Source organism: Varanus komodoensis, unplaced genomic scaffold, assembly GCF_004798865.1.
Source record: "Varanus komodoensis strain SLA01 unplaced genomic scaffold, ASM479886v1 scaffold9, whole genome shotgun sequence".
In the NCBI taxonomy this organism is placed as follows: domain Eukaryota; kingdom Metazoa; phylum Chordata; class Lepidosauria; order Squamata; family Varanidae; genus Varanus; species Varanus komodoensis.
Genome location: NW_025336598.1, coordinates 28,643,177 through 28,658,583, shown reverse-complemented (window position 1 = coordinate 28,658,583; position 15,407 = coordinate 28,643,177). Strand labels below are relative to the sequence as shown.

General features: G+C 41.5%; 1 protein-coding gene across 5 annotated transcripts; it reads left to right on the top strand.

The window, feature by feature from the left end:
- The first annotated feature begins 2,360 nt into the window (after positions 1 to 2,360).
- Positions 2,361 to 11,530, top strand: LOC123017004 (kelch-like protein 23). 5 transcript variants are annotated; one of them, XM_044417968.1, is made up of 4 exons: positions 2,361 to 2,455; positions 5,611 to 6,825; positions 7,984 to 8,136; positions 9,107 to 11,530. In XM_044417968.1, the coding sequence occupies exons 2-4, from the start codon at positions 5,613 to 5,615 to the stop codon at positions 9,448 to 9,450; spliced, it is 1,710 nt and encodes a 569-aa protein (XP_044273903.1). In that variant the 5' UTR covers positions 2,361 to 2,455; positions 5,611 to 5,612; the 3' UTR covers positions 9,451 to 11,530. The 5 variants fall into 5 exon arrangements, with proteins under 5 accessions (XP_044273903.1, XP_044273902.1, XP_044273906.1 ...); XM_044417967.1 differs by lacking the exon at positions 2,361 to 2,455 and adding an exon at positions 2,959 to 3,063; XM_044417971.1 differs by lacking the exon at positions 2,361 to 2,455 and having other exon boundaries at positions 5,118 to 6,360; positions 6,736 to 6,825.
- The last annotated feature ends 3,877 nt before the right edge of the window (positions 11,531 to 15,407 follow it).

Sequence of the window (15,407 nt, the reverse complement as noted above, 5' to 3'; positions counted from 1 at the left end):
TGCTTGTAATGTGGCTCACAATTACTGGAACAAATTCACAAGTGAAACATTACAAGTACTGAACAACAAAAGAGTAAAAACTAGTGTAACCAATAATTAGAAGGTCAGGTAAAACAAAAATAGTACTTCCTGGCAGCAAAGAGATGAGTAGTTGCCTGGGGAGGGCATTCACAGAAATGATGCTACAATCAAGAAGGCCCTATCTTTGGTTACCACCCACCTAACCTTGATTTACTCCCTAAGAAATGTCAGGTGATCCTTATAAAGATGGGGGCTGCAATTGTGCTGTGCCTTGTAGAAGCCTTTGACAAGTTTACCTTCCAATTGTGATAAATACTGCTTTTCAGCAGTGCTCAAAAACAGGGTAAAAAAAGTTGGTATATGTAAACTTCATGGAGTTAGGGTTCTGTTCACTTGTATTATGCAGTGGGCTAACTTAATTCTTTCATGGAGTATATATTTATCTTGAATCCTAATACAGTAATGTGCTTTAATGTTACAAAGTAAGTCTGGCAATTCAGAATCTCTTCATAGTTACACAGTGTGAACTAGGTGATCCTGAACATGCACATGATTTCAGAAAAAGGTTAGATCAGTGTCAGTATCCTTGGCAAAAAGCCAACACTTAGCAGGTGTTATGTGGCCACTGTTGGACAGTAACCTTATCTGCTTCTTTCAATTTAATCAAACTCCCTCCGGCAGTTAAAAAAAAATCAAAGGGAAGATTTTAAACACAAATATTAATTTTAATGCATTACAAAGCTCAGATAAAAATATAATTAAATTAATAAGGCATTGTATTGCCTTAATTTCTGCTTGCTTGTCCTGTAAAAATCATCTATATTTCATTAAGTTCTGATTATATGACAGGACTTTTGTCAAGTGTCTCAACAGGATACATTAGCACAATCCTGAGAAATGGAATGTGATAGTAGCTAGAATAAACTGAGCATGGGCAGAAAGCAGCTCCACTGCTTGCTTGCTATAACCTAGTCTCCATCTAGGATCTGGAGAATAGATTTCAGAGTAGACTTCCAGGCAGGTTTGAATTCTGACATCTTATTGCACTGACCAAAATCTATTGATTGCTAAAGTTGGTTGATCTCCAAGGATTGGGAACTGCAACTCTGAAAAGGCCTTGCCAGAATGGCCAGTGGTCTGGAAATTAGATTGGAAATGATTGATTCCATAAAGGAAACCATAGCTTGGAATTTACAAGAGCTGAACTGGCCTGCCCTAGATAGGATATTTGAGTGCTTTCATCCATAGGGTCACCATAAGTTCGAGATGAGTTGACAGCATGTAAGGACAACTGGAAGTTGGGATTTTGACTTCCAAACATTCTGGAGATCTACTTCCTTGCCCACCCCCAATCTACTTCAACTCTATGCCAAGCAGATTGGCCTTATAACACCAATTGCAGTTCAACTCCCTATCTTTTCATTTCAGGGTGCCAGAGACAAGAGGAGATGCAACTGTTTTTGCTTATTTCTGAACTTGCCTGTGACTGATGGCATCACTCAGGTCCAGAGATAACAGTAGGTGCAATCAGGTCCTTTGGAACAGCTCCTCCTGTTCAGCTTTGCAAACTCCTTGCTCTGGCTGGGGCAGTGGTGGTGGTCTTGAGGAGGAGCAGTCGTAAATGCCCTACCGCCTTGCACCCTGGCTCTCTGCCTGTTAAGCAAAAGGCAGCAATGGTGAGAAAGAGCATGAGGAGCAGCTGTAGCTGGTGACAGTGGTGGTGAGAAAGTGGCCCCAGTTAGGGAGGAGGACCCCTGAGGGTGCCTCGCTCAAGGGCTCTGCAAACACCAGGAGCCAGCTTTGGTGTTGTGGGGGGGGGGGGGGTCAAAGCTTGGGCAATCCAGCTGATGTTGACAGCCCCCAGTCAGCTTGGAAAGAAAGCAAGAGAGGTGGAAGCCCTGCAAGGGAAGGTACTCTTTCCTGAAAGCAGCTGGTGGGGAGGAGGGGAGGCTGAACTGCCCATGCTTAAAGATGACCTTTTTGGGAGGAGAGGGCCATGGGCAGGGGAAGCAGCCAGCTGAGACACCAAAATAGGAGCCGCTGCCTAAGCCAGTCCCATCTGCTCTTTCTATAGCGTACAGCTGGCAAGCAGGGAAGCGAAGCTGTGTCTCTTCCAAAGATGGTCAGAGGGGCTGCCACGAGCTCGATGAAGGCCAGAAGGCCTCGCCTCTCTCCTCCATTCCTTTCTGGAAAGAGCAGCAGCACCATTGTTGCCGTTCGCGCCTCTTTCTCCTGGCTCTTCTGAACTGTAGGAGGGAGTGTCGGGGCAAGGAACGGGCGCACCTGCTGGCTTGCAGCCATCCTCCTGACCAGCAGTGCTGGCGAGCGGGTGGCTCAGCGAGGATCAAGCAAAGTTTGCAAGCCGCTGCAAACGCCGAGAGGTCAAGGCCGACGCCGCGTTTGTTACACGCCACCCCCTCGCCCGCCCGCGCAGGTGTTCTCGATTCTTCCGAGACTAACACAGCAAGCCTGTTCATGTCTACTCAGGAGTAAGCCCACTGACTTCTATGCGCCCTTCCCCTTGGTAAGTGGGCATAGGATTGCATCCTAAATTTGCCATCCTGTATACACAGTTTAACTGGGAATAAACGTTACTGGACTCAACGGGGCTTGCCTCGGAGCAGGCATGCCCCGGAGGACTGCCCCATGAGGCAAAGGCTGTTGGGAGCACCGAGCGGGAGTCGCGCAGCAAGAAAGCCCCTGGCTCGCTGTCCCGCGCGGGTGCGCCTCGCCCCGTGCTCAGCGCCTTCCCTTAATTCTCTAGGAAGGGGAGCGAAGTGCTAACTTGCGGCGGGCGTCCGGCTCCACATGGAGGGAGCAGCAGGGGAGGCGTTTCTACAGTGCCCCCCGACCAATCCCGGCTGGCCTGTTGGAATATGTGTGGTCGGGGGCCTTCCTCCTCCTCGCAATTGCCTTTTATTGCCAGGGTCGTCGCACGACCTTCCTTTGTTTTCATTCCTTTTGAAAGCTGACCCGCCGGGCGCCTTCCCTTGCTGGCCAAGCGAAAGTCTGCGCCATCCCGTTAACCTGGCTGGAGAGCAGGTGGGTCTTTAGCAAATTGCGAGCAGGGGGACGTTGCGGTCGTCTTCTGTCGCTATTGATAGATACGGTGAGGCTTTGTTGACATGCACAGAAAATCGCCTTGTCAACACTGTCGGCGGGGAAGAGGAGTCGATTGGATTATTTGTGCTATGTTTTGTTTATGCACCTGACGGACAGTTTCCAGAATAAACCTCGACCTCCACTAACTCATAACTCATACCGACTTCTTAAAAGGCTGTGAATAAACTTCGGACCTCCTCTTGCTCGTAGATATCAGCCTTTTAAAACATCGTTTCGCAAAACAAGGGGGGCTTTTTAATCCTGCAGGACCACCACAGAAACCTAAAGAGCGAATGCCACTTGTTTTTATCGTATTTGTTTTCTTGAATCCTTGCTATTTTGTTCTGCCCCGCCTGGGTGTCGCATTCGAGAGCGGGAATCTAAGAAGGGCACATTCTACTCCGCAAAACACCGATAGGGGTCGTGTCACAGTAACACCAGGCATTGATTAGGTGCGAGCGCTGCTACGCGTGATCGTAAGCGTGCTTGATTAGAATCAATCAGTGGGCTTTGAGCTGAGATAATATGCCCACTTAACCCGGGAGACGAAGGGTGCAGTCCTCATGTATATTTAGATAGAAAAAAGTATCGGGTCACAGAAAGGCTCTCAGCTTTCCACGGCCAGAAAGTCTAAACATGCATAGAATTGCTGCTTAAATCTTACTGAATTCAAAGGGCTTACTTTTGAGTAGACGTGTACCGAGTTGAGGCTACTGCATCGTATACATGTGATAGAGGGAAGCCCCACTGAATGAATGGTAATTGTGTACATCAGTACAGGCTAGATGTGCGGCGGACTGCGGTTTTGTTTTTTTTACGAAGGTTGGATGCTGATTTACGTGCATGCAACTGAACTGATTTAATCCGTTGAAGAGGATTTGCAGGCTCCTCCTTCCCTAGGGCAGCCCCTGAGCTCTCACCCCAAATGCTTCACAGAAAGTTAGGGAGCTGGTGAAAGGGTTAGGTTGTGGCGTGTGTATGAGGGATGATGCAGAAGAGGAAATTCTCTTGTGAGTAAAACCATGCTTAACAAAGAAAGGAACCTCTGCCCAATTTTTAGGCACCCCCTTTCTCCTTGCATCACAGTTTATCCCATCCAATGAGTTATCTGGCCCTTTCTGTAGCATATTCTGGGGGCTGGAGGAATTGCCACGGGAAGGAGGATTGGAATTCTGGGTCCATCAACCTATATGCACAACATAAATCTGGATCCAAGCCAATGTATTTTTCCTACATCCCCCTTGTACTAATTGCAATGCCAAAAGCCATTTATTAGATTTTAAATTAGTTTCTTTTACTATTTCCTGTATTGCACTCTCTAGGAAAAACATTGTTATACATTAATTCATGTTCCAGTATTAATATATTTCTTTTAAGAAAAATAGAAAATTCTCCAAGGTCAATTGGTGCTAAAGACAAACAGATACCACCCTAGTCAGTCTTGGACAGGAGGCTGAAAGCCCAATGTAATCTCAAGAAGAAATAAATGCATATAAACAATAAAATTGGTTTTGTACAGACAGTTGTGGAAAAAAAACCCCATAAATCACAAAATTATATTTTTCTCACTTTAGCTGAGAATCTCTACTTTTTATCAGTGAGATTAATTCAATGTGATTTGTAAACAAGTGTTTGTCCTTTTTTTTTACTAGGATATATTTGGCCTTTCCAGATGTGGTTGATAATATGTTTTGACAAAATCCCAACCATTTCCCCCTTATCTGGGTACTTGAAGTATTTATTTATATAGCTATCCATTGCTGTGGTACTTTATAAAATATAAAAGGACAAGTTTCTGCCTCAGAGGCCTAATAGTTTAGAAGCTGATACGAGGGAGCAAAAGGGGAGAACAGTGGAAGAATATGCTGGGTTTTATTTTTTTAGTTATACCACTTACTGCAAGTCATCCAGTTATGTCTTTGGCAACCTGATCTCTTCCATATGTTGGAAGTTACACTTCAACCTACCTGGAGAGCACTAGCTTTGTGAGATGCTGCAGAATGGTATGGGAACAGGTAGCTGAGCAGGTAGCTTCATGGGAAAGATGAGTTTTGAAGAGGAATCTGACGGAAGCAAGAAAGATGGCACTATATCCTGAGAAGCAAATCCAAGCACCAGGGATAGAAAAAAGAGAAAAGGTGGAGTTGTTTGAGAGGGCATTTGGAGGCTTTTGAATAGCTGCTGGTGGAGATAGACAGGCAGAGGTCACAGGCAAGCATGTGTTGTTACAGTGGAGGGATGGAGTAGGTGGCAAGACTTTGAAGGTAAGGATGGGAAGTTCATCTATCACCTTGAATGTTGTACTTTAAAATGTGCCCTTTACCTGGAAATACAAAATGTTGTACAAGATACGTGGCCATTACATATGTGTTTATTTGGAAGGTCATCCCATTGAAGTCTGGCAGGACTTACTTCTGAGTGAATGTACATAGGAAGGAGTTTTCACATATGTTTAATATCTTTACCATATCCAATATTTTCTTACAGTAATGGCACTGACCAAACAAGAGGAATATACCTACATATACAAAGATCACTCTCATCCTGTGGAGTTCTTGGAAGCATTTAGAACATTCTATCTTGAAGGCTTATTCACTGATATTATTCTACAGTGTGCAACGGGTGTGACTTTCCAATGCCATAAAGCTGTGCTAGCTGCCTGCAGCAACTATTTCAAAGCTATGTTCACCTCTGATATGAAAGAAAAGTCTAAAAACCAGATCAAACTTTCTGGGCTCAGCCCCACAGTACTGGAATCCTTGGTGTTTTATACGTATACGTCAGAGATCCAAATAACGAAGAAAAACGTTCAAAGCCTCCTCGAAGCTGCCGATCTCCTACAGTTTACCTCAGTTAAAAAAGCCTGTGAGCAGTTTCTGATAAGGCACTTAGACATTGACAACTGCCTAGGGATGCACTCCTTTGCAGAATACCATGTCTGCCCAGAACTAGAGAAGGAATCTCGAAGGCTATTATTATCTAGATTTGATGACGTGTGGAAGCAGGAAGAATTTCTGGAAATAAGCAGCGAGAAACTCCAGTTTATTCTTTCTAGAAGGAATCTTTGCATTTGGAAAGAAGAAGCAGCAATAGAACCCATTATTAAGTGGATAGCCTATGATGTGGATAATAGAACTGAGTATATTTATGAACTCCTACGATGTTTTGAAACAGCTTTAGATGAAATGTATTTGAGGTCAGCCTTAAGCTTGCACAAGAAATGTCGATTAAATGAAAGTAAGATCAGGTCTCTAATACGTAAAGCATTAAGTCCCAATCCAAAAGTAGTTCCTACACGGTCTACAACTGTTATGTATGTAATCGGGGGGTATTATTGGCATCCTTTATCGGAGGTGCATGTTTGGGATCCAGCAACTGACGCTTGGATTCAGGGAGCAGATATGCCAGACCATGCAAGGGAAAGTTATGCGGTCGCTAATCTGGGACCCAACATCTATGTGACGGGGGGATATAGAACTGACAATATTGAAGCACTTGATATAATGTGGATATACAACTGTGACACTGATGAATGGACTGAAGGCTGCCCTATGCTTAATGCAAGGTATTACCACTGTGCAGTTACCTTGAATGGTTGTATCTACGCTTTAGGTGGTTACAGAAAAGGGGCTCCGGCTGAAGAAGCAGAATTATATGATCCTTTAAAAAAGAAATGGGTCCCTGTTGCAAATATGATTAAAGGTATGTGACAAAACTATCATTGTATCATTATGTTGAGTATTTTTGTATTTGCCTTCCAAAATGCCCAGGAATGATCTAAAGATTTCCCTCTCCATTCCTATTGTGCACAGTTTATTTTTCACCCCTCAGGCTTTAAAACATGGATAGGGAATGTGTGTCCCTCCCATTGTTAGACTGCATCTTTCACCATCCCTCAGTGTGGACCATGCTACCAAAGTCTGCAGGACACTGCAGTCCAGCATCTGGAGTTCCACATCTTTTCTTCTTCTCCTTCAGAATGCAGTATAGTTAACACATTACAAGCTCCTGCTAATGAAAATAAGTGTAGGGCATTTAAGTTAGACCATTTAGTGGAAAACTGGGTTTGCATCATGGAACAATATTCAGGCAAAATGCAATCCTAAACTTCGGTTGCTCATGGCACAGTCCTACACATAATGAATGTTTTTTTGTCTGAAGAGTTCACAGTATTCCTTGGGAGGCATGGCTGCCTGGGGCATCCTAGGAGTTTTAGGATGTTTTTCTGTCTAAATCGTCATAGGATTGCATCCTTAATCTACCCTTCATAAAAAGAGCTTTAGCTGTATATTTGTCAAAATTAGTTATATTTGACATATTTAAGGGTTTAGGATATTATGTCATGAATATACCTGGAAAAGAAAGATATTTCAGTAAGTGAGGAAATAAAATCACTTTCAGCTATCCCATTGTCTTCAGCAAAAATATGAGAATTGCAAACTTTTGCACTTTTAACATGAGTAAATCAGCAAAAAATCTTGCCATACCTATTGTGTTTCTTTAAGCATGACAAAATTAGAGCTATATAATCATATATAAACAATACACAAATCTTGAAAGTTCTTAACATAAAACAGAAAAATAGACATTTACTGTGTTAGTGCGGTTAAATTGACATGGCAAGATGTCTGCAGTGTGTGCTTTATTATGAATATATTTAAAATCTCAAATATTTTGTATTTGTTTTAGTTATACCTATATTTTACTAATTAGTTACTAATTTATTATAAATACAGCTCTCTCTTTATCTGTGTGTATGTGTATATATTTAGTGGTTTTAGTAACCTGTTGATGGAAATTATGTTGCATATAATTCATCCATTTTTGGAAACCTATCACAAAGTTAGTATAATTAAACAGGGGTTGGAAATGCTACAGCCTGTGTCCTGAAGGAAGTAATCTATGTCACCGGAGGTCACTATGGCTATCGGGGAAGCTGCACTTATGACAAAGTTCAAAGTTATCACTCTGATATTAATGAATGGAGCATAATCACCACCAGTCCATACCCAGGTAAGTTTTAATTATACTTACACAGTTAAAGTCAGAAGTTTGATAGAGAACATCAGACACAACCATTTGTCTGGCGTTCTCTGTCAAAAAAATCTCTAATACCACTTTGCTGATTTGCACCAGTATGTCATGTCATCATTCCAGAGCGCACGGTCTGTTAACAACACTCAGGGATGGGCAGTGCCTGGGGCCTGCCAAGGTTCACACCAAAGCAACATGGCCACTGCCAGCTCCGTGAGCCTCTGGCGCTGCTGCTGCTGCTCCTTGCTTGTGCTGCCCGTTCATCGGCGAAGAGCAGCACACAGTGACAGGAGGTTCCGCCCCAGCTGCCCACCCCTGCTTTACAATGATTAAGTTTGAAGAGATAAAGGAAAAGATGGCACATCCCTTCCACTATCTGATATCCTCAGTAATTTACCCATTTGAACTTGAAGCCAATGGAACTGTGTGAGATATGCTTTATAGCAGAAGCGTATAGGAAATTGCAGCTCAAGGGAGTGTGGATTAAATTTGGACACCAGCTGAACATGGTAGATGCCTGAAGAACTGGAATACCCAGTGCTGAAACAGGTGTTGCATTTCAGTAAAATGGGATAGAGAAAGAGAACTAAAATAGTTGGCAAGTTTTTCTAAACCTGGCAGTAAGGAGTAATTCAGCAATTGAAATAGCTGAGAGGGACCCATCATACTTGGGTTTCCTATTCACATAAAAGTTTTAAGGACATACATTCTTGTAAAATAAAAATGTTTCCAAATTATCAATAATGTGCTATACCTCAGAAAAGCTTCACAAACCAGAATCCATTCCCAAACCCCCTAAGATCAGTTGATATACATTAATTCCATGCTTTGGTTATGTTTCCTAGTCCTCTTGTTATGTTATATTCCTATGAAAAGACAGATCCACTGTCACTTTTAAGTTCTTCAGAAGGGTAGTTACTATTAAGCTTTTTACCTGTTCTCCTTGTAGAATATGGATTGTGTTCTATTGCATTGGAAAATGAGCTATATCTTGTGGGTGGACAAACAACAATCACAGACTGCTATGATCCAGAGCAAAATGTATGGAAACACAAGGCTGACATGATAGAACGAAGGATGGAGTGTGGTGCAGTTGTCATGAATGGATGCATCTATGTAACTGGGGGCTATTCCTCTTCCAAAGGATCCTATTTGCAGAATATTGAGAAATATGACCCAGAATGCAATAAATGGGAAATTGTGGGCAGCCTTCCCAGTCCTATACGTTCACACGGCTGCGTCTGTGTGTACAATATTCAAGAGGAGAATGCCCCTCCTGGAGGAAGAAACTAATATACAAGGGAACACAGAACTGGGGAACAATGACCTGCTGCCTAAATGGGATTTTTCCTGTGTAAGAAGCATGTCCTCCAATAACTAGGACACACCATACAATTTGGCTTGTATTTACTCTGTACCAACTCTATGGTGTAAAATTAAGTTCCAGTGTAAGGAATATCACATTTTTGTTACTGCCTTACAAAGGACTTGTGTGTTCCAAATATTGCCAGAGCCAGATCAAAATAACTGCTGGGTTATTTTCAAAGTGAAAGCAGCCTGTTTGTTGGGCAGCGGTGCTGCCTAAAATCCTTTTTTTTTTTTTTTTTACCAAGTGTGGTCTAACCTAATTATACCATTTTTGTACCATTTGAAAATTATTGCAGATGCTAGACTTGAGGTTTGCATTATATGTGGACTGGAGTCAACATTATTTCATCTTTCCAGCTCTCCTAGGTGTGTGCATGTTTTTTCTTAATTTCTTTTGCTAAACATCCTGCCTGAAAATAGGTGAATGCAAAAGGCTAGCCATTACTTGTGACTTTTTTAGTTGATCCTAACAGAGTGATATTGCTACTGTTGGTTTTGAGTATTTTCCCCCAGTGACCCAACACAGCCGCCTGTATTTTTTATTTAAATGCAATATATATGCATGTATACTACAAGTTGCTCCCATATACGAATTTGTATTATTAGCGTATGTGAATAGCCCTATAATGTATAGATGTGAGCAGTTAAGGGCAAACAAAGTCTGGCAATACGCTTTCTTATTTCTGTGTTCTGCTGCATCATAACTGACCAAATGATGTACTGTAAACTTGAATAATGTGGCCTTCTTTGAGAAGTTGGACTTGAAAAGTATGGATTTTTTTCATATTTGTAAAATTTGCAGACCACATATTTGTTTCAGATTAACATTTATAAATGACTATTTAACAATGTATTTAACACTATTTAAGATTTTATTTAATGATTCAGTTGCAGTCAAGATCACTGAAAAGAACTATATGCTTACAGTATGTTATAGTGGTTTCTTTAGTGGTTTTTACACAGCACAATGGCAAATAGTTTTATCTGCTCTGAATGTATAGCAATCTGGGCTTTAGAGGGGAAAGCAAGTTGCTATTGTCTTACAAGGAAGCCTTGCAGTGCCACTTAGATGGTTAAAATTGACTTTGCATTCTGGAGGTCAAGGGAAGTGTAGAAGTGATTCCTGCCTCTGCCCTTTTCCTGTCCTGCACTGGCTGCCTGTAAGTCTCCGGGTTTGGATTGCACTGTTAGACCGAGTTGTGATCATCTAATTTGAATAATTCTGTTCTTTGCAGTACACTGTTTAATGTGCAAATATGTGAACACTTCGATACCACGGGAATAATGTCAGTGAGTAAATATTTCATGAAGTATTGTTTTTTTTAATTTAAAAAACTTTTTTAGTTTTAAATACTGGTACAGTAAGTAGTATATCCCTCTCCAACTGACACGCAAAATTTGTTTCCCGTTTTCATAAAGTTGTTTCACTAACACACACATAGAAGGAACATTAATCGTAACAGGTTTGCCAGTGTAGGATCATGACGACGGTGCTCACAGAGACACTGGTCTAAGTGTTTACAACCAGAGTGCAATTGTTCTAGTCATAACACCTTTGAATCTAGTGTTAGGAGTACACCATAAACATTTGTATTTATAAAAGTGAAAATGAAATAGGGAATTATCGAATGAAGCACTAAGTGTTGAAGTAAATTACATATGCTTGTGCAACTCCAATAGCATTTGCTGGCATGATAGGTCAATTGTAGAAACGCAATGAGATTTACATTAGTGCTAGTGCCAAATTAGATCCTGCCCTTGGAACAGAAGTATGTATAATTACTTTACAAACAACAGCTGCTGTACCTATTGCTGTTTAGACTTTAATTAGAATAAATGGGTGGTGCATTTGACAGTATTTATGTTAATGCTGATTTAATTTTTCTGGTGAACCTGTGCTTTAAAGTGTTATACTGTTTTCTAGATCTAAAGGAATGTTCTACAGGTGCACTTTTTTCAAAATATGCCTATTTGTGTTGAAAAATAAAGTTTAATTAAAATAATAGACTTGTAAATATAATTTTGGATCAAGATGAAAGAATGCTGTATCCTTAGAGTAAGCCTAATAATTTTTTCAATTGTCCCAACAATGATGTCCTTGTAGTAAGAGATCAATCATGTTTGCCTGATCCAAATAGGTATTGCTAACCTGTACCTGAACTACAGGGCTGTAAGAGTTGTGTTTAATCATTGGTCCATGTCAAGTGTTGCCACTTATCTACATATTCATTCATTCATTCTGTGTGTGTGCGCGCGCGCGCGAGTGAGCGCACGCACAACTAGATAATGTGCATATATAAAAGCACTGTGGATCTATGGGGTCCTATAACCAGAGATGTGTACTCTCAGGAGACTTATGTGCTACATACTTATTCAAACAGGAAATAGAATTTGTTGAGCTGAGGAAACTAGCTCAAACACACATTCTTCAAAAGCCTAAGCACATAGACTTTATTTTCTTACAACATTGTACTGAAAAACATGCACACTCATTACAAAACAAGATGCAGTGGACATCTTTGTGAGTGGATGCTTTAGTTACAGTTCAATGCTATGCATGTTCCAACTAGAAAAAAATCCAACAACCACCACCATTTTCCAGCTAGATATTAGATCTGTCATGGCACATTGTTAAGTGCTGGCTGCTGGCTGAAAATATTTGTGAAAATGGAATTACCAAGCCACCATTATTACATCAAGCGTGCAAGGAAACTGTTGATCTGGTACAATATGTGCAGTCTGTTCTAGAAAAGCATTTATGTTCCAATAGTTGCCTTCAACTTTTATTCCTGAGTGTGAAACAAGTAGCTAATGTAAGGAAATGACGTAAGTCGTAAGTTACTGAGTACAACATATAACTTTGTCCTTTTGGGACTAACAGCTGTAGCGAGACAGTAGGTAGCAATATTTATTTATTTATTAAAATATTTTTATGCCGCCCCATTCGCCGAAGCCTCGGGGCGGCTTACAACAATAAATAAAACCAATAAGTTAAAATATACATATAAATAACCATAATAATTTAAAACACACAATATAAAATAGGCCGCCCTGGCCAGATAAAATTCAGTGGTATTAACATTTAAAATGTTGCTTAAATAAAAAGGTCTTCGCCTGGCGCCGAAAAACAAATAACAACGGCGCCAGGCGGACCTCTCTGGGGAGCGCATTCCATAACTTAGGCGCCACCGCTGAGACTTCTGCTCAAGTCACCCACATATACAAAAGTATACAACTAGTTGTCTTCTGCTGGTGCAAAAAAGAAGTGTTGGAGCTAACCTGACCTCCAGAGAAAGGAATTTCATAGAAGTGGAGCTATTGCCTGACGTTTATTTATATGGCATTTTTATGCCACCCCCTGCTCCTAATGGAGTCTCTTCTGGTGGATTCCGGTTGGCTGCAGGTCATGTGGAACCATCCAAAGAGTATGACCACACACGGGTAAGGAAGAAGGCACCCTCTCAGGTATCCTGCTCCCTATTGTTTGGGCTTTGTACACTAGTACCATAACCTTTAATCAGGCCTGGAAATGAATAGACGGGTGGTGGAGCTTCAGCAAAAGAATTACATGTTGAAATCAGTGTCCAACATGAGTAAGGAAGAGGGTGAACAAACTGAAATTTAATCCAGAAAAGACTACTAGTTAGATAGCATTTTCAAGTGTCAGTGCTCATCTCCATAGCCATGCCTCAAAGGAACACCCAAAAATTCAGGCAACTGGGTTGATGTGTATGAATACACACATTCTAGCAGTTCTTATCTCCACTAGCTGTAGTTCTTTCTACAGTGCTTTGGGTGGAGGGGAAGGGAATGGAGAGGTCAGGATTCAAGGTCTTCAGCTGCCTTTCCTTTCCATTTGAAGCACTCTATCCAGGTGTGCAAATAGTTTCAACTGCCTCCTGTTCCATAAGCATCCTGTCAACACAGAATTGTGCTCTTAATTACCCGTCAGGACCAAGCCGCTGCAAAGTAGTTTCCTTTGCAACAGGAAACTTTTTGGTTGGAAAAAATGCTATGAGAATTGAAACTAAGCTTAGAGATGCAGGGATGTCTGAAGGGGGTAGCAGGTCAGGGTGGATTTGATTTAAATCAAATTGATTTAAATCACTTGTCAGTAAGTCTAGAATTAAATCGGTCTTCTACATAATTAACATCATGTCTACCTTACCTGTACTTCATTAAAATATTCCCAAACTGGGTCTCTCTGATGGCCTACTGCCATTATAGGTTTTCTTCTCCACTAAAATAATATGATAAAGCTTGGGCTATACACAAAAAGATCCAAAGACTTGTGGAGTATTCTGCTCAAAAGGTTTCACTTTCATTTTTACTGCTTGCTCCTCCCTCTTCACATGTAGCTTCTTGTGCAGATCTATTCCACTCCCAACACTCATCTTGCATTCATGGATTTTTTTTACATTTAGCACTTAAGAGGTAAAGGGTTACATAGATTTGCAATGAAACAATGGGATTAGGATATTTTTCTGAACACTGTATGTTTACTTTATAACATTTTTGGCTGTGAAGAAAAGGCATGTGATCTCTGCAGACACTCACATTTTTGAGAATTATAAAACTAAGGATCTTAGATAATACCTTCTAGATAGCAAAACTGCCCAATAATCTTACAGAAACCTCCGGAAGAGCATGACATTGTGAATCGATTAATGGAATTCATTTACAAAAAATTTAAACATTGTATGAATATATAGCCTTATGCTACATAATTAAAAACTAATCTTTATTTAATGATGAATAACCTTCCACCTATAATGTATCTTAAACAGGAAAGTATCTTTAGATATTTTCCCTCAAAAAGCATTTTATTAAAAAAAATCCAACTTAAATCCAAAAAATCCATTTTTTAAAAAAAGCATTGACTTTTACCCAGGTAGCAAGTGACATCAGTGTTCCTGAAAAATCAAAAAACGCTGGGACTGCATCCCTGTGATCCCCGATTCCACTAAATACTGGAGGAGATGGGCACTTGGTTAGTTGAAAGGCAGATCACGCAGTAGGGATACAACCTGTGCTTACTGGCGTTCACACTTCGAGAACTCAGATTCAGGTGGTGCCCAGATTTCAGCAGTGGTCCGGAGCGCATTTGCGCAGCCAAGGCTAGTGGATCAACTGCGCCTTTCGTTCTTAAATGTCTGATCCGACACGTGACACGCGCTTTGGTTACCTCCCGTTTGGTCTACTCTAACCGGCTCTGCATGGCCCCGTCTCCAAAGAGTGTTTGGGAACTTCAGTCGGTCCAAACTGCCATGGGCAGACGCCAAACCAGGGCTGCTTACAGACCAACTCCACTTTTTAACTGCTTTCCTATTCCAAGCTTTCACGATCTCAACCCAGCACCACAATTTCCGCATCCCCCCTTCCACAAAGAAAGAGGTGCGGGGTTCAAGTCTCCACTTCATGTCTGCAGCCTGGCCCGGTCAATGGTCAGACACTGGAGTCACACACCGACACGCTTGGACGTATCTATTTGTAGTCCCTTCACGCGTTCTCAGTTTCTCAGCCTAGTTTTGAAAACAGCTTCCGGGGCTGACGGCTTCCCCTTCCGCCAATGTCCCTCGAATTTTAAAGTTTGACCGCATTAAACCAACACAGCACCCTTATACCGAATTAATGCCTTAATGGATTGTACACAGAGGAACAGATCCCGATAAAATTGCAGGGCTACCCGCTTCCTGTTCGTTCTCCAAAAAATGCTAACTCTTTACCAAAGTTCCGGTGGTGGTGAGAAAGTCCTGCAAAAACCGGAGCTCTGGTTCGAGGAAGTTTTCCGGAACCCAAACTTGAAACCGGTTTTAGCATCACGGTAGCCGGAGGAAGCAGCGCTTCAGCGGGCTGGCAAGGAAGAGGAGGCGGTGACGAAG

Coding starts and splice junctions, on each gene's coding strand:
- LOC123017004 (XM_044417968.1), top strand. CDS start 5,613: ATGGCACTGACCAAACAAGAGGAATATACCTACATATACAAAGATCAC. Junction 6,826..7,983: donor TGTTGCAAATATGATTAAAG/GTATGTGACAAA, acceptor ATAATTAAACAG/GGGTTGGAAATGCTACAGCC. Junction 8,137..9,106: donor CACCACCAGTCCATACCCAG/GTAAGTTTTAAT, acceptor TTCTCCTTGTAG/AATATGGATTGTGTTCTATT.